This window comes from Hemiscyllium ocellatum, chromosome 31 (assembly GCF_020745735.1).
Source record: "Hemiscyllium ocellatum isolate sHemOce1 chromosome 31, sHemOce1.pat.X.cur, whole genome shotgun sequence".
NCBI classification, from domain to species: Eukaryota; Metazoa; Chordata; class Chondrichthyes; order Orectolobiformes; family Hemiscylliidae; genus Hemiscyllium; species Hemiscyllium ocellatum.
The window spans coordinates 11,389,736-11,413,714 of NC_083431.1; the positions used below are offsets into that span (position 1 = coordinate 11,389,736).

At 48.0% G+C, this 23,979-nt stretch overlaps 1 protein-coding gene across 2 annotated transcripts; it reads left to right on the plus strand.

Annotated features, from left to right (window-relative positions):
• Window positions 1-5,335: 5,335 nt before the first annotated feature.
• On the plus strand, window positions 5,336-16,391 carry mrps23 (mitochondrial ribosomal protein S23). Of its 2 annotated transcripts, none has more exons than XM_060848000.1 (5): window positions 5,336-5,440; window positions 6,614-6,790; window positions 10,681-10,758; window positions 14,450-14,573; window positions 15,993-16,391. In XM_060848000.1, the coding sequence occupies exons 1-5, from the start codon at window positions 5,397-5,399 to the stop codon at window positions 16,152-16,154; spliced, it is 585 nt and encodes a 194-aa protein (XP_060703983.1). In that variant the 5' UTR covers window positions 5,336-5,396; the 3' UTR covers window positions 16,155-16,391. The 2 variants fall into 2 exon arrangements, with proteins under 2 accessions (XP_060703983.1, XP_060703984.1); XM_060848001.1 differs by having other exon boundaries at window positions 6,614-6,667.
• Window positions 16,392-23,979: the final 7,588 nt, after the last annotated feature.

Consider the following 23,979-nt stretch of genomic DNA (forward strand, 5'->3'; position numbering starts at 1 on the left):
AGCTGGGTCACCTGCAGCAGAGTCTTGCAAAATGGTTCCCCCCAGAGCACAGGGAGACCATTTGGCCCATTCTGTTCATGTCAGGGCTGAAGATGTGGGCACAATGTCAGAATGAGATTGCTACTTAGGACAGAGGGTTGGTTAGCCCAGTTGGCTAGACAGAGTGTCTGGCTCGGAATAATCCTAACCCAGCTTGAGTTCAATCCCAGATGCGCTGTGGTAAATCCTGAAGGCCATTCCTCCTCTCGTTCTTCCCCCCCCCCCCAAGTTGTGTAACCAATAGTCTATCCCTAATGGAGAGGGAAGCCTCTGGTCCTGACGTGACCACAGTTAATTCACTGAGAGCTCTCCATCCCAGAAGGTTTTGGATGCTCAGTTGTCTCCACAAAAATAAATCCCCTATTGGGCCCTTGTGTGGTGGTAGCATCTCTATTTCTGAGCCAGGAGGCCTAGGTCTCGGTGCTACCTGCTCCAGAGGTGTGTGATAACATCTCTGTGATAGGTTGATTGGAAAATATCTAATTCCCCTATTGCCAATACCAGATGGCAATTAAACTCTGACTTAACCCAATCTTTGGGGTGGCACGGTGGCTCAGTGTTTAGCCCTGCTGCCTCACTGCTAGGGACCTAGGTTCAATTCCAGTCTCGGGCAACTGTCTGTGTGGAGTTTGCACATTCTCCCCGTGTCTTGGTGGGTGTCATCTGGGTGCTCCGGTTTCCTCCCCCAACCCAAAGATGTATAGGTCAGGTGAATTGGCCATGCTAAATTGCCCATGGTGTTCAGGGATATGTAGGTTGGGTGTATTGGTCAGGGGTAAGTGTAGGGTAAGATACTGGGTCTGGATGAGTTACTCTTCGGAGGATCGGTGTGGACTTGTTGGGCCGAAGGGCCTGTTTCCATACTGTCGGGAATCTAATCTAATGTTTCCTCATCAGATGGGAATTAGAGATATTTTCTCATCAATCTGTTCAGAGGGGCTCTGTTATGTTACAATGGTAGACATAAAGATGAAGCAACCTTTCAGATAAGTACTACCATAGGGCTTCAATATCTGGCTTCCAATGAATAGAATTCAGCAACTTAGTCAGATTTTGATATTATATAATTTAAAACATTGATCGCTTGGTGGTTACAATGTATAACAGTACGTTTTGAATCTGTAAGGTATTCAGAGCATTTTATTTATATTCATACATCGAGAGATTGAGCAAGCTTACTTCCTATGGCTGGAGGGTCTAGAACTGCCCGTTAACACTTTGTTAAGTTTAGCTCCATTAAGTCTCCTCCTCCAGACTTGCAATCTCTCCTATCTAAAAAGACAAAGGACTGCTAACATAGAGGGACACCAACAGCAAGTTCAAAGCCACCCACAATCCTGACCATGTTGCCGATCATGTAAGGGTCAGAATCCGGGGACTCCCCTCCTAACTGTACCTCGAGTACATGGACTGCAGTGGTTCAAGAAGGCAGCACACCACATCATCTCCCCAGAAGGCAGTTAGGAATGGATAACAGATGTGATACCGTGTCACCTTTTACCTTCATTTCAGTCTGACTGCTGTTCCTCTGACCTTGGGTCCTTGTTCACAGTTTCGCAGGAACAACTTCAGAATTCAGTGAATGACTTGACTAAATGTCTCTCGTGCTATTCACAGTGTGTTGGTAGATGGTTATACCATTTACACAAAGTAACACTATGATATGCTGGAAACAGTTTTAGGAAGAATTTAAGGAGCTGGAAATATAGGATTAATTATTATTTTGGTTTTAAGAGCATGAATCTGATTAATAATCTCTTTACGATTATGACTGACAGCATAATTACCAGCGCAGACCTCCTCCTGCAAGTCCAGCAGAGCTCCCACAGTCTCCAGCAGAGCCCTCATTCTGTAAACCCAGCAGAGCTCCCACAGTCTCCAGCAGAGCCCTCATTCTGTAAACCCAGCAGAGCTCCCACAGTCTCCAGCAGAGCCCTCATCCTGTAAACCCAGCAGAGCGCCCACAGTCTCCAGCAGAGCCCTCATCCTGTAAACCCAGCAGAGCTCCCACAGTCTCCAGCAGAGCCCTCCTCCTGTAAAACCCAGCAGCGCTCATACAATGTCCAGCAGAACCCTCCGGTAAACTCAGCAGAGCGCTGTTTCCAGTAGAACTTCATATAAACCCATCAGAGTTCCTACAGTCTCCAGCAGAGTTCCTACTGTAAACCCAGCAAAGCTTATACAGTCTCCAGCAGAGCTCCCACATCTTCCAGCAGAACTCTCTGTAAACCCAGCAGAGCTCCCACAGCTTCCAGCAGAACCCTCTGTAAACCCAGCAGAGCTCCCACAGTTTTCCGGTAAACCTGGCAGAGCTCCTGTAGTTGCCAGCAGAGCCCTTCTCCTTTAAATCCAGAAGAGCTCCTACAATCTCCAACAGAGTCCTCCTCGCGTACACCCAGCAGAGTCCCCGTTAGTACCCTCTGTAAACCCAAAAGCGCTCCCAGTTTCCAGCAGAGCCCCCAGAAAAGCCAGCAAAACTCCCACAGTTTCTAGCAGAGGTCTCCTCCACTAAACCCAGCACAGCCCCTTGAAAACCCAGTATGGCTCCTACAGTCACCAGCAGCACACTCCTCCTGTTATCCCTAGAGAGCTCCTACAGTCTTCAGCAGAACCCACCTCCAGTTAACCCAGGAGAGGTCCTGCAAACTCCTGCAGAATCCTTTCCTCAAGTTTTCATTTGAATTTCCCAAATTTTAAGTGGGTTTAATGCGCTGGAATGAGAGATCTGATGTCCCAGAATAGCTTTATTTAATAGAGATACGATGTAATTGTTTTATGTCACACTGGTTGACATCTCGTCATATGGCTGATTATTATATCAGTTTGTTGAGTAGATGTTGGACTCGAGAGATCAGTACTGTTGTGTTTTTATTAAAGCTATCATATTTTGATGGGAATGATTCAAATCTGTTTTTTTTTAACCAAGTTGACGTTTGATTTAATGATCTATTTAAATGGAAATAAATTTGTGTCTAATCGCAAACTTGTGAATTCTGTGCCAATAATTGCTGTCAATGTGTTGTCAAGCTGCTCACTGACACCTTTGGTGCTGTTCAGCACAAATGAATTGATAGGTTATTTATGTAATTTAACACACGAGTAACTAGGGACGGGAAATAAATGCTCATTCAACCAACGATGCCCAGGTCCTCAGAGTGAATTCTTAAAAAGTACAATATGCAGCACGTAATGCAATTGGGGCTTATTTTAAGAGGCTAAGTGATGGGATACATCTGATTAATGTCCTCCTGTCAATTCTTAGAGATTACATCTCTTGCAACTTTTATTAACTGCAGCTGTAGTTTGCCTGGGATACAAAAGACAAATATAGCACAAGGTGGAAATATGAAATTAGATTAGATTCTCTACAGTGTGGAAACAGGCCCTTCGACCCAACAAGTCCACACTGACTCTCCGAAGAGCAATCCACCTGGACCCATTCCACTATATTAACCCCTTCACCTAACACTATGGGCAATTTAGCATAGCCAATTCACCTAACCTGCACATTTTTGGACTGTGGGAGGAAACCGGAGTACCCGGAAGAAACCCACGCAGACACAGGGAGAATGCGCAAACTCCACACAGATAGTTGCCTGAGGCGGGAATTGAACCCGGGTCTCTGGCCCATTGAAACAGAAAATACCAGATGGCAGCTTCTGAGGAAACAGGAGGAAAAATGATGAAAGGGGTTGTTAACAGTGCTTTCAAGCAGCACGTGTTTTGGAATAACCTGCTCATTGACACCCACTTTGGCTTTTGCAAGGGCCACTCAGCTCCTGACTTCATTACAGCTTTGCGAAAGTGAGGACTGCAGATGCTGGAAATTAGAGTCAAGATGAGAGTGACGTTGGAAAAGCACAGCAGGTCAGGCAGCATCCGAGGAGCAGGGAAATCTACGTTATGGGCAAAAGCCCTTCATTAGGCACCTGCCCGAAATGTTGATTTTCCTGCTCCTCTGATATTCTGCCTGACGTGCGTGCTTTCCCAGCACCACTCTCATCTTCATTACAGCTTTGGTTCATTCATGGACGAAACAGCTGAATTCCAGGGGATTTGTGATAGGTGCTGAGCATCCCTGCTTCTGACCTTATGATGGAGGGAAAGTCATTGATGAAATGGCTAAAGGTGGTTTGGCTCAGACACTATCCTGAGGAACTAAGGGTTCTTGTGTTTCAGTAGTAGTTTCTCTACCTCTAGACCAGGAGGCCTGGGTTTAAGTTCCACTTGCTTCAAATGATTCAAATGTGTTTTTATTGCCAAGTTAACATTTGATTTAATGATCTATTTAAATGGAAATACATTGTGTCTAATTGTAACTTGTGAATTCTGTGTCAATCATTGCTGTCAATGTGCTGACAAACTGCTCACTGACACCTTTGGTGCTGTTCAGCACAAATGAATTGATAGGCTATTTATATCTAGGGACGGGCAATAAATGCAGAGATGTCTTGGAGCTTAAATGACTGACTTCCACCAACTATAACCATATTACTCGTGGTAGGTATGAGCATTCACTCTAACTAGGCCATTCAGTATTCTAACTGTGGTTATTTGACCCTCCACCTCCCACCAACACTTTTCTGGGCTCTGATATTGGACTTGAAATATCAACTGTTTCTCTTTCCCAGGTGTTGCAAGGTCGCTGAGTTTCTCCAGCACTTTCTGTATTTCTGTATTCATATTATGTATAACACAGATACTTATATTACACACAGAGTCATAGAGATGTACAGCACAGAAACAGATCCTTTGGTCCAACTCGCCCATGCCGACCAGATATCCCAAATTAATCTAATCCCGTTTCCCAGCACTTGGTCCATATCCTTCCAAATCCTTCCTGTTCATATGCCCATAAATGTTGCAATTGTGCCAGCCTCCACCACTTCCTCCAGCAGCTCATTCCATACACGTACCACCCACTGTGTGAAAACGTTGCCTCTTACGTCCCTTTTATATCTTTCCCCTCTCACCCTAAACCTATGCCCTCTAGTTCTGGATTCACCCACTCCAGGGAAAAGACTTTGCCTATTTACCCTATCCATGCCCCTCATGATTTTATAAACTATATTAAATATATACCACTAGTCTGTGTTTACACCTACAGTATTCACCACACACTACCACACATGAGCTGCAGTGTAGTACACTGCCCTGAGGGCTCCCCTGGAGCAGGCAGCCAGCCCCGCCCCCTTGCCTGCCTGTCAGTCACACTAGGGGCGGGGCCTCTCTAATCGATGTGCGCGCGCTGGATGGATCACCCCTGGCTCGGGTTTGATTGGCGGGGCCTGGAGGACTGTGGATTGTTTCCGGTTGAGGGTTCAGGAGGCGGCGCGGGGGTGAGGGTCTGTGTCCCGATGGCGGGCACTCGGCTGGAGAAATGCGGCACCGTCTTCACCAGGTGATGGTGATGGAGACGGGAGGGTCAGGACACACGGACCGGGTGTTCATGTGAATTCACACTCACCCCAAACCCCCCTCGTCCCCTCCCCCCCTCCTCCTCCTCCCCCCCTCCTCCCCCCCCCCCCCCCCCCCCCCCCCCTCCCCCCCCCCCTCCCTCCCTCCCCCCCCCCTTCCCTCCTCCCCCCCCCCCCCCCCCCCCCCCCCCCCTCCTCCTCCCCCCCCCCCCCCCCCCTCCCCCTCCCCCCCCCCCCCCCCCCTCCCCCCCCCCCCCCCCCTCCTCCTCCCCCCCCCCCCCTCCTCCCCCTCCCCCCCTCCTCCTCCCCCCCCCCCCCTCCTCCTCCTCCCCCCCCCCTCCTCCTCCCCCTCCCCCCCCCCCCTCCCCCCCCTCCCCCCCCCCCCCCCCCCCCCCCCCTCCCCCCCCCCCCCCCCCCCCCCCCCCCCCCCCCCCCCCCCCCCCCCCCTCCTCCCCCCCCCCCCCCCCCCCCCCCCCCCCTCCTCCCCCCCCCCCCCCCCCCCCCCTCCTCCTCCCCCCTCCTCCCCCTCCTCCTCCCCTCCCTCCCCTCCCTCCTCCCCCCTCCTCCCTCCCCCCTCCCTGCCTTCCCCCTCCCTCCCTCCTTCCTCCTCCCTCCCTCCTACCTCCTCCCTCCCTCCTTCCTTCCCCCTCCCTCCCTCCTTCCCCCTCCCTCCCTCCTTCCTCCTCCCTCCCTCCTTCCTTCCCCCTCCTCCCCCCCCTCCCCCTCCTCCCATTCCTCCCCTCCTCCTTCTCCCCTCCTCCTCCTCCTCCCCCCTCCTCACCCCTCCTCCTCCTCCACCCTCCTCCTCGTCCCCTCCTCCTCCTCCTCCCCCCTCCTCCTCCCCTCCTCCTCCTCCTCCCTCCTCCTCGTCCCCTCCTCCTCCTCCTCCCCCCCTCCCTCCTCCTCCCCCCTCCTCCTCCTCCTCCTCCCCCCTCCTCCTCCTCCTCCCTCCTCCTCCTCCTCCCCCCCTCCCTCCTCCTCCCCCCCTCCTCCTCCTTCCCCCTCTCCTCCTCCTCCCCCCTTCTCCTCCCCCTCCCCCCCCGCTCTCCCCTCCCTCGTAGTTTCCCGCACATCCAGTCTTTAGGTTCGGCTCGGTTTGTTATGGTAAATAAAGGTGAGGAAATCCACCAACCCTTTGCCTTTGTTTTACACTGTAGGGTGCGGGACTTGTTGCGAGCTGGTGTCATGAAGGAGTCGGAGAAACCTTGCTGGTACGATGTTTACGCTGCTTTCCCTCCAAAATATGAGCCAGTCTACGCGCAACCGAAGGAGAGATTTGGTAAAGTGCAGGACCCGGTTCGGGAGATTTTCTACCAGGAGGACACGATTCGAGCGTACGTTCTGTTTGCGTTTTGTTTGACAGCTGGTGGTGTTGCAGGTGTTTAAAATGCCAGAAACACTGTCCGTCAGGATTCAGCATTGCAGTAAGAAGCTGTAAATGTTTTGGATCTGTGATTTTTTTTGTCTGAACCAGAAAGGATTAGAGCTGTAACGATTGAACAATGAGGCAGGGAAAATCTCAGGCAGGAGATACAGAACAGAAAGCACTGTATGTGATAGAGTAGAAGATAAAAGTGATCAAAGGGCTGGTGGTAACAGGAGTTCTTTCAGGTGCTGACCATCCAACACCCACATGGACTGACAGATTGTGAAACTGAATTTGGGGCTGATACCTGAAGTGACGACATAATCCATTGGTTTTCTGCAAAAATACAAAGTGAAAGGAGATGGTAATAGGCCAAATAAAGGATGTAACGAAGGGGCTGAGAGGAGCCACGCTTGGTGACAGCTGAGCTATTTCCCGCATCCCAGTTCAGCTTTCACCTTCTCTCATTTCACTTCGGGTTGCTGGTTGATCACTGTTCTCCACTGTCAGTTACTCATTTCTCGTCCAATCCTGCTACATTAATGTAATTGCTGGCACATCCTTCCATCCATTTTTGGTCATCCTCCTCCCCTTCAGTCTCTCACTGTCTCACTCTCTCTGACACCATTCAATCTCCACCTTGGTATTTCAGTGCTCCCGAAGTACAATGGAATGATGCTGGGTTTGAGTACCACCCTACTGCACTGAGACCATAAGCAATAGGAACGGGAGTAGGCCATTCAGCCCCTTGAGCCTGCTCCCCAGTTCTTCCTCATAACCCTTAATTCCCCAATGTATCATCAGTCTATTTATCTCATTTATTTGGTGGCACGGTGGTTCAGTGGTTGGCACTGCTGCCTCACAGTGCCAGGGACCCAGGTTTGATTCCCACCTCAGGTGACTGTCTGTGTGGAGTTTGCACCATCTCCTGGTGTCTGTGAGCGTTTCCTCCTGGAGTCCAAAGTTATGCAGGTCAGGGTGAATTGGCCATGCTAAATGGCCCATAGAGTTAGGTGCATTAGTCAGGGGTAAAATATAGGGTAGGCGAATGGGTCAGGGTGCGTTACTCCTCAGAGGGTCAGTGTGGACTTGTTGGGCCAAAGGGCCTGTTTCCACACTGTAGGGAATCTAATCTCAGCCTGAAATATACATAAGGTCTCTGCCTCCACAGCTCTCTGTGGCGAGGAGTTCCAAAGGGTCGGTGCATCGAGTACAGGAGTAGGGAGGTCGTGTTGTGGCTGTACAGGACATTGTTTGGACTACTTTTGGAATCTGCACTCAGTTCTGGTCTCCTTCCTGTAGGAAGGATGTTGTGAAACTTGAAAGGGGTCAGAAAAGATTTACAAGGATTTTGCCAGGGTTGGAGGGTTTGAGCTACAGGGAGAGGCTGAATAGGCTGGGGCTGTTTTCCCTGGAGTGTCAGAGGCTGAGGGGCGACCTTAGAGGTTTACAAAATCATGAGGGGCATTGATAGGATAAACAGGCAAGGTCTTTTCCCCGGTGTCGGGAGTCCAGAACTAGAGGGAATAGGTTTAAGGTGAGGGGGGAACGATTTAAAAGGGAGACCTAAGGGGTAACATTTTCACGCAGAGGGTGGTGTGTGTATGGAATGAGCTGCCAGAGGAAGTGGTGGAGGCTGGTACAATTATAGTATTTAAAAGGCACCTGGATGGGTATATGAATAGGAAGGGTTTGGAGGGATATGGGCGAAATGCTGGCAAATGGAACTAGATTAATTTAGAATATCTGGTCAGCATGGACGCATTGGACCGGAGGCTCTGTTTCTGTTCTGTACATCTCTGTGACTCAATCCTCTTTGAGAAGAAACTCTTCCTCATCATGGTGTTAAATTTCCACCCTTCACTGTGAGGCTGTGCCTCATTATTTCTAACTAGAGCTTACGTTTCCATCCCAAACTCCTACCTCTCCCACACCCGATCCCAGATACTTAAATGTGCTCCCTTCCTCCAGGTTGTCTTCAGTAATATTTACACCTTCTCTCTGCCAGCTGACAGTCCATGTTGTGAATCTTTGGAGTCCTGCCTTTCCCCCGTGTGTTCACCATCCCCAGCATATAGCTCAATGTCATCTGCAAGTGATGTTGACCATGGCCCCTCCATTCCCAGCAGCTGCTAACTGCAGATACGGGAGCAGTGGTCCTGACTATAAGAGACAAGTTAAACAACGGTTGCTCCCTGAAGGAAGCAACCAACATCTGAGAGGAGTGCAGATAAAGATAAGTCCGGCTTAGTTCACCAGTGCAAACAGAGGGGAAAAAAAAATCTCTAATCACATAGTATAGCTGAATCCAGTTTAATAAAGTTTAGCTGTGCTCTCATCAGCCCAATATGTTCAGAGTGTTAATCGTTTTGATTCCCATGAAAGTTCCAAAGTGTTCTTTAATCACCAACTGATCTGGCAGGGCCAGGGTTTGCAGAACAGAGGAAGCTGAAAGGAAAACTAACTGATTTGTTAAGAAATTGAGGCGTCTAAATAGTGTGTGAGGATGACCTTGTTCCCTTGGGTTGAGGAGTCCATCACAGGGGGTTGAGATTTATAACAGGAGGGAAGGGGTTTGTGGGGAAGTCCCTTCACCCAAAGCAAAGTGAAGGAAAGGTGGGTTTTGGCCTACTGTCTGAATGTGTGGTAGAAGTGAAAATTCTCATCATATTTAAGAAATATTTGGCTGTACATTGCAAAATACTGCAACTTAAAAGGCTATAGATTTAAAGGTGGAATGTGGGATTAGACTGGGCAGCTGTTTATTGGTCAGCGCAGACACTGAACCGCCTCCTTCCTTGCTTTAAATTTCTCCAAGTCTGCTCTTTCACTGAAGGTTCTCCCCCAGCAGATGGTCTAAGAACATGCCGTGGCTGTGGGTGTGTTCAGATCTGTGTTCCTTTCTGCCCCAGCTCCCCTCAGAAAAGGCAGTCTTCAGTATCTCCCTGTCCCTGAGGCTGGGATTTGGGGCGATCACAGCAGGGGGGAGGGGAAGAATCAAAGCTACGGTAATGGCTGAAGCAAACACCTCACTGCACACGGTCCCTCTGACAACTGGGAGTTGGCTGGAGCCAAGCACTACAAAAACAACTTGTAATTGTATAGCACCTTTTCATTAATAAAACATCTCAAAGCACTTCACAGAAACATTCTGAAACAAAACATGGCACCGAGCTGCATGCGAGTACTGGTCAGATGACCAAAAAGCTTACTCAGGGAGAGAGGCTTTAAGAAAGAGGCAGAGAGGTGTAGGGAGGGGAGTGCAAAGCTGTTAGCCCAGGCACAAACTGAAGCTGTGATCACCACTGGGAAGGGCAATTAAAATTGGGGCTTCTGAAAGTTCAAGGAGCACAGAGATCCTGGAGATATTTCCTTGGGCTGAAGGAGATTGCAGAGATGAGAGACCAGGGAGGAATTTGAAAATATTAGAACCCCATATTAAATATTAGAACTAAAGATGCTGCTTCACCGGGATCCTTTGTAGGTCAGTGACCGCAGGGTAATAGATAAAAGGGATTTGCTGCAAGTTAAGACAAAGGTTGCAGATTTTTGGATGACTTCCAAGTTTCTGGGCGATGGAATGTGTGCAAGATCAGCCAGGAATACACTCTGGTTGTCAGGTCCAGAAATAGCCACGGTACGAGTGAGGGCTTCTAAAAGCTGACAAGTCAAGAGGGGGTGAAATCGAGTGATGTTACTGAAGTGAACCTCGCTGGTTTTCATGATGGTGCAAGTCAGGGTTTGTGCAAATGTCCCGATGTAAAACCAGGGTGTCCCAGGTCTCATTGAATGATGGACAAGGTTTGAGGAGCTATTTGATACACATAAACTTGCTTTATTCTGCATTTTTAATTGCAGGAAATTCTATGAGGTGTATGGGAATGGCCCAAGACCTTTTGACTTCACACGATCCAATTTTGTTTCCACTTGTCAAAGGTAAGGAAGATCCTCGTTTGTATTCCTAGCTTCCTCCTTGGCCCAGACCCAGCAGTTGATTATTGTCATTTATTAATTGGATGTGGGCATTTATTACCCATCCCTAATTGCCCTTGAGAAGGGGCTGGTGACTTGCTGCAGTCCATACCGTATAGGGGGATGCACTATTCTGTAAGGATGACATAATGGAACAGTAATATATATCCGAGTCAGGGTGGTGAGTGACGTAGCGGGGAGCTGGCAGGTGGTGGAGGCGTTCCCATGGATCTGCTGCCTTTGTCGTTCAAGGTGGAAGGGGTAATGAGTTTGGGAAGTGCTGTCTTAGCAGCCTTGATGATTTGTTACAGTGCATCTTGTATATGGTACACACATACTGCAACTGTGCATTATTGGGCTGAAGGGCCTGTTTCCACACTGTAGGGATTCTATATTTTCTATATATCACTGATGGGGGCAATGAATGTTGTGGTTGGCAGATTGGGTGCCAGTCAAGCGGGCTGCTTTGACCTGGATAGTGTCAAGCTTCATGAGTGTTGTTGGAACTGTACCCATCCAGGCGAGCGGGGAGTATTCCATCACACTCCTGACTTGTGCTTTGTAGTTGGTGGACAGGCTTTGGGGAGTCAGGAGGTGAATCCCCAGTCTCTAACCTAGCTACAGTGGGGATATGGCTGGTTCAGTTCATTTTCTGGTTAATGGTCACTCCCTCAGGATGTTGATGCAATCTGTAGATGAACCAATGGGTGACTGCCGCTTACACATGAGCTGTGGATTGTAGGTTCACGCTGTCCATGGCTGCTTTGCTGCGCACGATGATCTCAGTTGGAGACTTTGCCGTGAGGACTTTGTTTCTCTGGCGTGATCACCGTTCACTGTCTCTTGTCCTCTGGCCTGAGATTGACCCAGGTGGATGGTCTAGTCTCTAACCTTTGTCTCCAGCACACCCCCCCCCCGATTAGGAGAAAGTGAGGACTGCAGACGCAGGAGATCAGAGTCATAAAGTGTGGTGCTGGAAAAGCATAGCCAGCCAGGCAAGCATCCGAGGAGCAGGAGAATCGACGTTTCGAGCATAGGTCCTTTGTCTGGAGTGAGGCTTGTGGGCTGGGGCGGGGTTAAGAGATAAGTGGGAGGGGCTTTACATCCCCTCCCATTTATCTCTCAGCCCACCCCTAGATTACTCTAGTCAAGGCTGTTTCTGATCCCCTGAATCGGCTACTCTCTCTCATTCCTGATGAAGGGCTTATGCTCGAGACGTCGAATTCTCTATTCCTGAGATGCTGCCTGGCCTGCTGTGCTTTGATCAGCAACACATTTTCAGCTGTGATCTCCAGCATCTGCAGACCTCATTTTTTTACACCAAATTAACTGAATCCAGCTACATAACTAACTAAAAAGTGACAAGTTCAGTGCCCCAACCATTTGTCCATTGGGTAGTTTGAAATAAATTGTTAAGTTGAAGTAAGCATACAAAACATATGATGAGGATATAGTGGGGGGGGATTGCTTTTCATTTGCAGATATAATCGGATAGTGTTAACTGGAAACCTGTTTTGTACATCTCACTTCTAGTGCCGCTAATTGTAGGCTGTGCAGGCATGGGATTATTACATTGCATTCTGTGTCAGGTCTCTTTTATATCTTTCCCCTCTCACCCTAAACCTATGCCCTCTATTTCTGGACTCCCCCACCCCAGGGGAGAGACCTTGTCTATTTACCCTATCCATGCCCTTCATGATTTTATAAACCTCTTTCAGGTCCCCCCTCTCAGCCTCCAACGCTCCGAGGCAAACAGCCCCAACCTATTCAGCCTCTCCCTGTAGCTCAAATCCTCTAACCCTGGCAACATCCTTCTAAATCTTTACTGATCCCTTTCAAGTTTCGTAACATCTTTCCGATAGGAGGGAGACCAGACTTGCATGCAACATTGCTTTCCCAAAATGCAGCACTTCGCATTTATCTAAATTAAACTCCATTTGTCACTCCTCAGCCCATTGGCTCATCTGACCAAGATCTTGTTGTAATCTGAGGTAATACTCTTTGCTGTCCACGACACCTCCAATTTAGGTGTCATCTGCAAACTTACTATATTTACCTCTTATGCTGTCATCCAAATCATTTATGTAAATGACGAAAAGCAGTGGACTCAGCACCGATCCTTGAGACACTCCACTGGGTCATAGGCCTCCAGTCTGAAAAACAACCCTCCACCACCACCCTCTGTCTTCCACCTTTGAGCCAGTTCTGTATCCAAATGGCTAGTTCTCCCTGTATTCCATGAGATCTAACCTTGCTAATCAGTCTCCCATGGGGAACCTTGTTGAACGCCTTACTGAAGTCCATATGGATCATGTTCACTGCTCTGCCCTCATCAATCCTTTTCATTACTTCAAAAAATCACGCGTATAGTGAAACCAAACAAAAGACACTGTTGTGAATAGACTTTATTATACAATTGAATATTTACACATATGGCCTGTTCAGGGCAAAGCTAACATCAAAAAAATGAAGTGGGGGAGTAGGTAAGGAGAGAGCGAGGGGACTAAATCAGAGTGGATTCGGGGGGGAAATAAAGCACTGAATCTCCCACAGTACCAATCTCTCTCTCAAGGCATCGAGAGCTCTGATGGACACTGCCTGCTCCCTCTGCAATGACACCCAGGCTCGGACGTGACCACAGGAGAGGAGCAGGCAGTCTTCAGAGATGACCCCCTCCACCACCCACTGCCTGGACCTATTTAACCGGTCGGGCCGACGAGGAGATTCTCCGACCTGCCCACACCCCTCGGCACCGGGTGTCCTAATACCAGGAGCATGGGCTAAGGTGCAACCAAAAGCACAACAAAAGGTTTCTCTCCTAACTGACAAGGGAGTGCAAACGCCCCACGGCCAATATGCATACGGGCACCACAGTACCACAAAACAAACGGTCAGGCGGGGAGCCTGTGAACCGCTGCAATCTGTGGTTATAAAGGACTGCTGTATGCATCAGCCTCCACCCCAGATCCCTGATGGGAAGGAGGGAGACTCTGGTGTAGACATTCCTCCACTAGGGAACCCTGCCCTCCCCCACCCCAGCAACAAATAAGCGTGCCAAGGTGTGCGTAGTTACACTTCTTAAAGGAGCATATACATGGTATTGCAACACAAGAATTAAGAGAGGGATTAATGGATTGCTGTTCAAAAGAACCATCGCAGAGCTAATGGGCTGAATGGTTGTCTCCTGTGCTGCCCTGGTCTTTGTTACTGCGTCTGTCTCCTGGACCAGCTTCCAAGTCAGCTGACCACGTTCATCCTCTCTTTGTCCCGTTTGTAAAGCCCTAGTTTATTAACACTTACAGCTTTCTGGTAATTTATAAACTATCTTCACCCACAACTGAAATCTCAAACTTGGTTTCCAAAAAGGTGTTCAGCCATTTCCAGTCTAGGTAAATTCTGCCTGAACCTGGGATCAGCTGCACAAGTCCTGATGAAGGGTTTATGCCTGAAACATTGATTCTCCTGCTCCTCAGATGCTGCCTAACCAGCTGCGCTTTTCCGGCACCACACTCTCGACTCTGATCTCCAGCATCTGCAGTCCTCACTTTCTCTCAGCCGTACATGTGTCCCAGGGTATTTTTTTTGCCTTCTGTTTTTGTTGGATTCCTGCCTGAGGTTGGGAGCTCCACACCATGCCTGACCTTCTCTTCCCTAGGTTTGTGGAAAAGTACCAGGAACTGGAGGCACGAGGTGAAGTGGACGAAGAGAAGTTGTTCGAGGCGACCAGCCGGGCACTGCTCTTGGACGGAGTTGTGTTGCGAAGGAGAGGCCGAGCCGGAGTGAGTATCACCCAAATTTGTTTCCACCCTGAGTGTGTTGGTGCTTGGGTGTGGTAGCTTGGAAAGGAGAGATACTATCTCTCTGTGAGGAGTTTGCACATCCTCCCCGTGTCTGCGTGGGTTTCCTCTCGCAATCCAAAGGTGTGCCGGTTTGGTGAATTGGCCTGCAGAAATTGCCCATAGTGTTCAGCGATGTGTAGGTTTGGTGCATTAGTCAGGGGTAATTGTAAAAGTAACAGGGTGGGATACTCATTGGAGGGTCGGTATGAACCTGTTGGGCTGAATGGCCTGTTTCCACACTGTAGGGATTTCCACGATTCTATCCAGTCGTCCTGACCAAAGATTTGGGAATCAAGCTTCACTCCGCTGCCTTGAGCTGTAATCCAGACCCCTACCCCACCTCCCCACTCCCAGAAAAACAAGTCTAAGGTGGCAGGAATGCTGCTGTGTTGGAGCTGCTGAGTTAATCTGCGAAGCATCTCTCTGGCAGAACTAGCCCCTCTTCCACATTGGTTTATTCACTTTACTCAGTGCTGTATAAGTGCAGAGTCAGGTCCCCTTCTACAGACCAGCTCGCTGCTACACGGGGAATTAGTTACTTTCAAGCAGTTGAACTGAATTAACCAGATGAACCCGTGGAGGCCTCTTATGCATGCACTTTAACAAAAATCAAATCTCCAAATGAACCTGGTAAAATTTAAACTGAAGTCTGGTTGTGGGGTGCAAGGCGAGCCCAGCACTGCCCTCCAGTCACAGGAGACCTGGTGCACCCGTGAAGACCACGTCCTCCTCATCCTCCTGGGGTCACCCAGGTACGAAAGGAGCTCGAGAAGAGAGGCAGGCCGTCAGGCTGCATGACCAGCTCAGCTGCCCAGGACTTGTTTACGGCCACCTCAACCAGGCTTGTTTCTTAATACTGTTTAACTGTAAAATACAAGGTCTGGTTCTTGGAGATATTTCTAGTCAATCTGTTCAGAGATGTTACTGTGCACATCTGGACCATGAGACTTGGGTCTGTGCCTTCTGACCCAGAGGTAGGGGCACTACCACTCCACAGAAGGGTCCAAAAGACTGGCCTATTTAAGCATGCCCTGATCTTTCCCCAGTTAGTATCAGCTGCTTTGAATCACAATATACACATTCCAGTGAGACTGCGTATACACGTTAGTGCTGACTTCTGGATGCAACTTTAATGCAAGGCTGCTTAGGTGATTGCGAGGGATCTCGTGGTCTGGCTGGAGGAAGAGCAGGGTAGATCTCCCTAGTTTTCTTGGTCAATGTTGATCCCTCCATCGACACTGGGCTTTTGGCTTCATTGCTGTTTGTAAGAGCCAGCTGTGAGAAAGGTGGTGCAAGTCAAACTCGGGCAAGTATCCATCGCTGTCTAACCCTCCCCAAATAACTTGTTGTGCTTTTCAGATATCGGGCTTAATGAGTGACAATCCCCAGGACTCCAAGGCACGGAACCCAGTGTTGGACATGAAGCTGCAAGACCTGCTGAAAGGGATGCAGGAGGAGCAGCAAGGACTAGCTCAGGAGGAGAGACAGCTCCAGGCACAACAAGAGACACAGTCGCACTGACAGGTGTCTGCTCACCACACGCTTACGAACTGTTTTGTACAAGTGAAAATGAACAGCAACTCCACCCCCTCCCCACCTCCAAATCCCAGGGCTTGCCCCTGAAGTGTTGTGCATTATTCCTGAATGTTGCAGTCTACTTAAATTGGAAAATCTGGCAATCGATAGTCTTCAACAGACTGATTTGTAATAACTGTCAGGTCCAGCACCTTCATTAAATCATGAGCTAGTTAAATACAACCTGTTACTTAGATTTTAACAATCCCAGTTTTGTGTACAGGTTGATTGGAGTGCTCCTGCAGTTTATTTTTCCAAATAACTTACTGAAAGGAAAATGAGCCTTGGTAGCTGCCAATGCACTGTGCTAAGGGCGGCACGGTGGCTCAGTGGTTAGCACTGCTGCCTCACAGCACTGGGGTCCCAGGTTCGATTCCAGCCTTGGGCAGATTGTCTGTATGGAGTTTGCATGTTCTCTCTGTGTCTGCATGGGTTTCCTCCCACAGTCCAAAGATGTGCTGGTCAGGTGATTTGGCCACGCTAAATTGCCCATTGTGTTAGGTGCATTAGTCAGAGGGAAATGGATTGGGGTGGGTTACTCTATGGAGGGTCGGTGTGGACTGGTTGGGCCGAAGGGCCTGTTTCCGTACTGTAGGGAATCTAATCTAAAATCTAGTGCTAATCAAACATTTTGACATGGAACAACATTCCCCCAAACCCACTGCCAGACTGCAACGACATATTCATGCAGCCAGTTGTAAATGTACTTTTTGAAATTAATATCCTTTCTTTTCCCCTTGCTTCTCTGGGTCACTGTTTGGTACCTGAGTTACACACGCACCAGCAACTTGACCAAATGATCACTTTTCATTTGGGAGCTGAGGCGCTCAGTGTCAGAGGTTTCTCGAGCACAGTGTGCAAATTAAAACAAATCCTGCATGTTGGTACATTGTGAGAAATGGGGCTTCCAGTGCTGTCACTGCCTGAGTACCACACTGGTAGAGTTATGAAGGTGGTACTGACTATTTAATTAAATTCTTTGTTACAGTATAGTTGTGTGAGGATACTGTTTTAGACCACACTGTGCATCACGATCCCCCTGTGGGGTTGCATATTGAGCAGCAGTTAGATTTGCAAGTTCTGAGGGAGCACTACTGGCTGTGGAGCAGAGACTTGGATTTGATAACCCTGAGATTGACCGAGGGTTTGCATTTGTTCTATCTCTATAATGGTAGTTAGCTAGGTGGCTTTTGTGACTGTGTCCCCAATTATCACTCTGGGGCTGCACTGAGTGAGAAGCCTTAAGATGGAGCTACAGCAGATTGAAGTTTGAGAAACTTGTCTAACATTGTCGCTGCCCAAGTACCTTGAAATCTGAAGCACTCTGACCATAGATTGCAAACACTTCCTTTGGCTATTCCAAATATTAGAGGGCCTTTTCTTGTCCCTGTCCAGTTACTCTTTTAGGTTTTTTATTTCTACGTCCTTTTTCCATGCTTGTTGCTTTATTCATCCACCTGCTTCCATCAATGTCCATGTTACTTCCACACTTCACTATTGTAGTCCACAACACCCCGTCTACTGCTCTTTGTAACCTTGAGCTCATCCAAAACTCTGCTGACTACGTCCTTACTGGGCACAAGACCTGTTTGCCTATAGCCTCTGTGCTCAATAGCCCACGCTCATCAACACATGATTTTAAAATTCTCATCCTTGTTTCCAAATCCCTCTATCGCCTCGTGCCCGCTCCTCATTTTCAATCCCACTCCATTGGCGGCTGTGTATTCAGCTAATCCTGAAGCTTTTCAATTCCCTTGCGAAACCTCTTTGTCTTTCTATCCCTCTCAGTCTCTGTCTCTGGCCAAGCTTTTAACCAGCTACTTTAGTGTTCCCGAGTGATTTGACATGAAATTTCATTTGCTTGTGCTTCTGTGAAATGCGTTGTGATGTTTGTGACTACAGTGGATGTACTATATAAATGCAAATTGTTCATGACAGGATTTGGTCCATGTTAGCTAGTGTCTAGAGCGCACAAGATACTGTTTAACCCATTGGTGAGGCCTTTTCTGGAGTACTGGTCTGGTTGCTCAGTTATAGGAAGGACATTATTAAGATAGAGGGGGTTCAGAACAGATTTGCCAGGCTGTTGATTGGAGTGGAAGGTTTGAGTTAGTGTTGACGTTTTTCATTGGAGTGTAGGAGACTCAGAGGTGGCCTTAAGAGGCATTTATAAAATTAAGAGGGGAATGGGTAGGGTTCATGGTAGGTGTTTGTTTTTCCCTAGGATGGGGGAGTTCAAGTGTAAGGGACATATTTTTAAGGTGAGAGGAGAGAGATTTAAAAAGGACACGAGGGGTAAATTTTTTACATAGTGGTTCACGTGAAATGAACTTCCTAAAGCAGTGGTGGGTGTGGCACCGTCACGCAATGTTTAAGAGACACTTGGATAAGTACATGAATAGGAAACGTTTGGAGGGATATGGACCAGGTGCAGGCAGGTGGGCCAAGTTTAGTTTGGGATTAAGTTCAGCACTGGCTTGACCGAAGGGTCTGTTTCCGTGCTGTATGACTCTAACAAGATGAGCTCAGACCAGGTTAGCATCATTGCTGCTGAACATACCTGAGGGCTTATGCTCGAAACGTCGAATTCTCTATTCCTGAGATGCTGCCTGGCCTGCTGTGCTTTGACCAGCAACACATTTTCAGCATAAGATGGAAGGAACTTGTTAAAAAATCCTCTTGTGCAGAGCAGCATTTAGTGCCCGCCCCTAGCTGCCCTTGAGAAGGTGAGGAGGAGCTGCCTTCCTGAATTTAGTAAGAAGTGAACTTCTTTCGGTGAATTTGCTGCAATTTATTTTTGTTTAAAACTCTTATTCCCTTCAGACTGACTGCACTAACTAATTAAATAATTACTGAAGTGGAATTAATTCACGGGGTAACATTTTCTGGCCTTATTTTTTAATATAAAGGAATCTAATTATCTCCATGTGACCTTGCTCTGTACAGTAGAAAAAGTCCCTCAGACCTGGGCAGGCCAGTGTTAACTTGATGGTGATTAGTAATGGGAAGGCTGCTGTCCAAGGGGAAGAGTGTGACTGTGACTATTGGCTGTAAAGCAGATGTGTCATAAGGTTTCTCTGCCTCAGAGGCTCGGGATACTCAGCTGGTGAGAAAATATACAAAGGGGGAGATTTTTTGGGGGGAAAGTCAAGGTAATTGGGCACTTGAGATCGGACACCAGTTGTATGTTGTTTGGTGGAGCAGGCCCAAGTGCTATTTTTCACGTGGATAGACAAGTTAGCCGCATTTGGGCCCTCAAACCTGCTTTGCTGAGTGATCTGATGTTGGCCTCAGCCCCTCTTCCCTGCCTTCCCCCAGTAAAGCTTTCAACCCTTTGTTCATCGGGAATTTAGGTTTGAAAGAAAAATAATTGTACTCAAAACATCTGTTTCTCTGTCCACTGGCAGCACTTTCTGTTTTTATATCTGTCTATCTCCACCTTTAATGCCTCCCCCGCCCACTCCCCACCCCCACCCATCACTCTCCTAATAAGAGAATCCCACAGATTTGCAGCCATAAGGAAAATGAGTAGAAGTAAGGCCATTCGGCCCATCGAGTTAACTCCACCCTTCAATCGTGGCTAATGGGCATTTCAATACCACTTAACCGAACTCTCCCCATATACCTTAATTCCTTGCGAGATTAAGAATTTATCAATCTCTGCTCTGAAGACATTTAACATCCCGGCCTCCACTGCGCTCAATGGCAATGAATTCCACAGGCCCACCACTCTCTGGCTGAAGAAATGTCTCCTCATTTCTGTTCTAAGTTGACCCCTTCTAATTCCAACGCTGTGCCCACAAGTCCTAGTATCCCTGTTTCCACCCTGTCTAAGCCATGCATTATCTTGTAAGTTTCGATTAGATCTCCCCTAAACTCTAATGAATACAATCCCAGGATCCTCCGCCATTCAGCGCATGTTAGTCCTACCATTCCAGGGATCATCCGTGTGAATCTCCGCTGGACACTCTCCAGTGCCAGTATGTCCTTCCTGAGATGTGGGGCCCACAATTTTCTAAATGGGGCCTAACCTGAGCTTTATAAAGTTTCAGTAGCACATCACTGCTTTTACATTCCAATCCTCTTGAGATAAATTAAGGCCCTAACCCCCTGCCGAGACAGAGCACTTCTCTCATCTCCATCTTCTCTGAATGATTCCTTAATTTTAACCTGTGTCCCCTTTTCTGGGAATTCTGATGCAGAGGGATGTGTGTTCTGTTACATGAATCACACAGGTTAGTATGCAGCTGCAGCAGATCAGTAAGAATGCTATCCTTCATTATGAGAGGACTGGACTGTAAAACTAATGATGTTAGAGGGGGTACTGATGAGGTCACATTTTGAGTATTCTGTTTTGGTCTCGTTCATTTAAAGAAAGTTGTAAATACATTAGAGGTGGTCCAGAGCATCGTTACGAGGATAATACCTGGAATATGTGGGTTGCCTCATGAGGAAAGATTGGACGGACTGGACTTCCCTCCACCAGAAAGTTGAGAAAAGTGAAAGGTGAAGTGTGAAGCTCCTGAGTGGCCTTGACAAGTAGCAGGGATGTTTCCTTTTGTGGGTGAATCCAGGAGTAGAGGGGGGTCACTTAAAATTAGGGGTTGCCCTTTTAAGAAAGACACAGGGAGAAATTTTATTCCTGAGGGTGTTGCAATATTGGAACACTGTGCCTCAGAGCGGTGGAGATGAAGTCACTGAATATTTTTAAAGTTATAGGAATTGAGGGTTACTGGGGCTTGATGGGAATGTGGAATTCAGAACAGCGACAGATCACCTGTGATCATACTGAATTAGGCTTGAACGGCCAAATAGCCGACTTCTCCTAGTTTAGAGTCGCAGAGCTGTACAGTTCAGAACTTCGGTGGAACTCATCCATGCCGAGCAGATATACTACATTAATCTAGTCCCACCTGCCAGCACCCGGCCCATGTCCCTCCAAACCCTTCCTATTCATATACCCATCCAGATGCCTTTTAAATGCTGTAATTGTATCAGCTCCACCACTTCCTCTGGCAGCTCATTCCATACATGTACCACCCCCTGTGTGGAAAAAGTTGCCCCTTTTATATCTTTCCCCTCTCACCCTAAACCTATGGTCTCTGCTTCTGGACTCCCCCATCCCAGGGAAAATACCTTGATTATTCACCCTGTCCATGCCCCTCGTGATTTTATAAATCTCTATAAGGTCACCCCTCGGACACCCCAGGGAAAACAGCCCTAGCCTGTTCAGCCTCTCTAGCTCAAACCCTCCAACCCTGGCAACATCCTTGTAAATCTTTTCTGCACCCTCTCGAGTTTCACAATTTCTTCCTCCAGCAGGGAGATCGGAAATGCACGTTGGTAACTTTTTATTCCATCGATGTGAACTCTTGTCGCCCACCTTTTACTCCACAGTGGCGCAGTTCTGCATTCATAGTGCACGGTTCACAGAATTGAGCAAAGCTTCAGCGTGTTTAATCACCCTGTCCGCCTACTGTCTGCAGCCCTGTCCTGCTCCAGTCCCCCTCATTCTCTTCTCAACTCTCCATGTCCCATTGTGCAGGCGGTTGATTCATCTCCAGATTTATTCTCCCTTTTCAGGAAAATGCTCAACTTCCAGTATCCCCAGTGGTCTGCCTGAGCTCAGGAATTTTTCACGCTGGGGGAATAGTCAGTGCGGCCGCAGATGCTGCCTCTTTCCAACAGCTCATTGAGACTTGCAGCACATTTCACCTGCCTGATCTATTTATACCGTACCCTTCTTTGCTTCAGTTACGAAAAGCCAGAGGGAAAAGCCAGTTTTTATATTTAATTCCGGTCCCAAAAAAAATACAAATGACCCAGTAAATCACACTGCATTTGTGGAAGTGCATTTTTACTTAAATTTCCTCGGAGACTTTTTCATTTGGGTAGAGGTCAGGCATGAGAGGTTTTAACATTTCAAGCATAGAGACTGAAGAGTAGTTTTAATGAAGTGACACAAAAGTTTAATCTTGAGAAAATCTCCTGTGAAAATCAATGTTCAGAGATGCAGATCTCCTTTGCTGTTTCTTCTTGTGATGCTGTTCTCATGTTGTCCACTAGGTAGCAGTAACGCATAACTTTCTCTGGCCAAGTTGATATAATGCATGAAGCCAAACTACACTCTATCAATATCCATTCTTTTTATCCCAGCATTGAAAGAGCCAAGGTACAGTCATGTTCAGGTTGAAATGTTTGAGACTGCTGTCTAGTTATTAGAGGAACACAGACGAATTGTCTCACTTTTCATGTGACCAGCTAAGTAGAGATGGTGTTCATTGTCACCCATCGCTGCTCCAATTCCTTCCCATCTCCTGAAGGCACAGCTTAAATCAACTCACCATTACCCTGCTGCTTTCTTTGGGTCTTCAGGGATGTGCATGTGGCTGGCTGAGGCAAAGTTTATTGCCCCTGCCTAATTGCCCTCGACTCGGTGAAGGGGAGCTACCATCTTGAACTGCTGCAGTCCGTTTGCTGTAGGGATCCCGCCGTGTAGTCAGGGAGGATTTTCACCCAGCAAGGTTGAAGGAATATTGATATATGTCCAAGTCAGGTGTGAAGTTTGGAGGGGAACTTGCAGCTAGTGGTGTTCCCATGCACCTGCTGTCCTCATCCTTCTAGTTGGAAATGGTCAAGTGTTTGGAAGGTGTTGTCTGAGGAGTGTTGGTGAATTTCTATAGTGCGCCTTGATGCTACTGAGTGTTGGCATCTCATCCACTAACAATCAAACCAGCTGTATTATTCTGGATGGTCATACAGTCATAGAGATGTGCAGCATGGAAGTAGACCCTTCGGTCCAACCCGTCCATGCCGACCAGATATCCCAAACCAATCTAGTCCCACCCGCCAGCACCTGGCCCATATCCCTCCAAACCCTTCCTATTCATATACCCATCCAATTGTACCAGCCTCCACCACTTCCTCTGGCAGCTCATTCCATACACGCACCATCCTCTGAGTGAAAAAATTGCCCCTTAGGTCTCTCTCATATCTTAATCCTCTCACCCTAAACCTATGCCCTCTCGTTCTGGGCTCCCCCACCCCAGGGAAAAGACTTCGTGCTGAGATTCACTCATTCAGACAAGAGGGGAATATTCCATCACTTACATATATTGTAGGTAGTGGACAGACTTTGGAGAGATGCGAGTGAGTTCCTCATCACAGCGTCCCAGATGCTGATTTGTCCATGTACCCAAAGTATTTAATCAAGGAGAAAGTGAGGACTGCAGATGCTGGAGACTGGAGTCGTGAGTGTGGTGCTGGAAAAGCACAGCACGTCAGGCAGTATCCGAGGAGCAGGAAAACCAACATTTCGGGCACAAACTGAAGGGCTGGAGCCCAAAACGTCAATTTTCCTGCTCCTCGGACGCCGCCTGACCTGATGTGCTTTTCCAGCACCACACTCACTCGACAATATTTGATCTGTGTGGTCCAGTTGAGTTTCTGGTCAGTGGTAACCATAAGGATGTTGGTAGTGGAGTATTCAGCGATGCTAATGCATTGAATGTCCTTGTTGGAGATGGTCATTGACTGACATGTTTGTATACCTGCCCCTTATTCACCCAAACCTGGATATTGTCCAGGGTTTTTTCCCCCTACATTTGGACGTGGATTTTTGTTGCCTCTGAGGAGTCACAAACTGTTCTGAACATCGAGCAATGATCGAACATCCCCACTTCTGACCTTAAGATGGAGGAAGAGTGATTGGTGAAGCAGCTGAAGATGTTTGGTTTTTGTGGTGCAGTGGTCATGTCCCTTTCTCTGAGCC

Excerpts from the sequence above, each read along its gene's own strand:
- mrps23 (XM_060848000.1), top strand. The coding sequence starts at position 5,397 with ATGGCGGGCACTCGGCTGGAGAAATGCGGCACCGTCTTCACCAG. Across the intron at positions 6,791-10,680 it reads CAGGAGGACACGATTCGAGC|GAAATTCTATGAGGTGTATG; the intron begins GTACGTTCTGTT and ends TTTTAATTGCAG. Across the intron at positions 10,759-14,449 it reads TTTGTTTCCACTTGTCAAAG|GTTTGTGGAAAAGTACCAGG; the intron begins GTAAGGAAGATC and ends TCTCTTCCCTAG.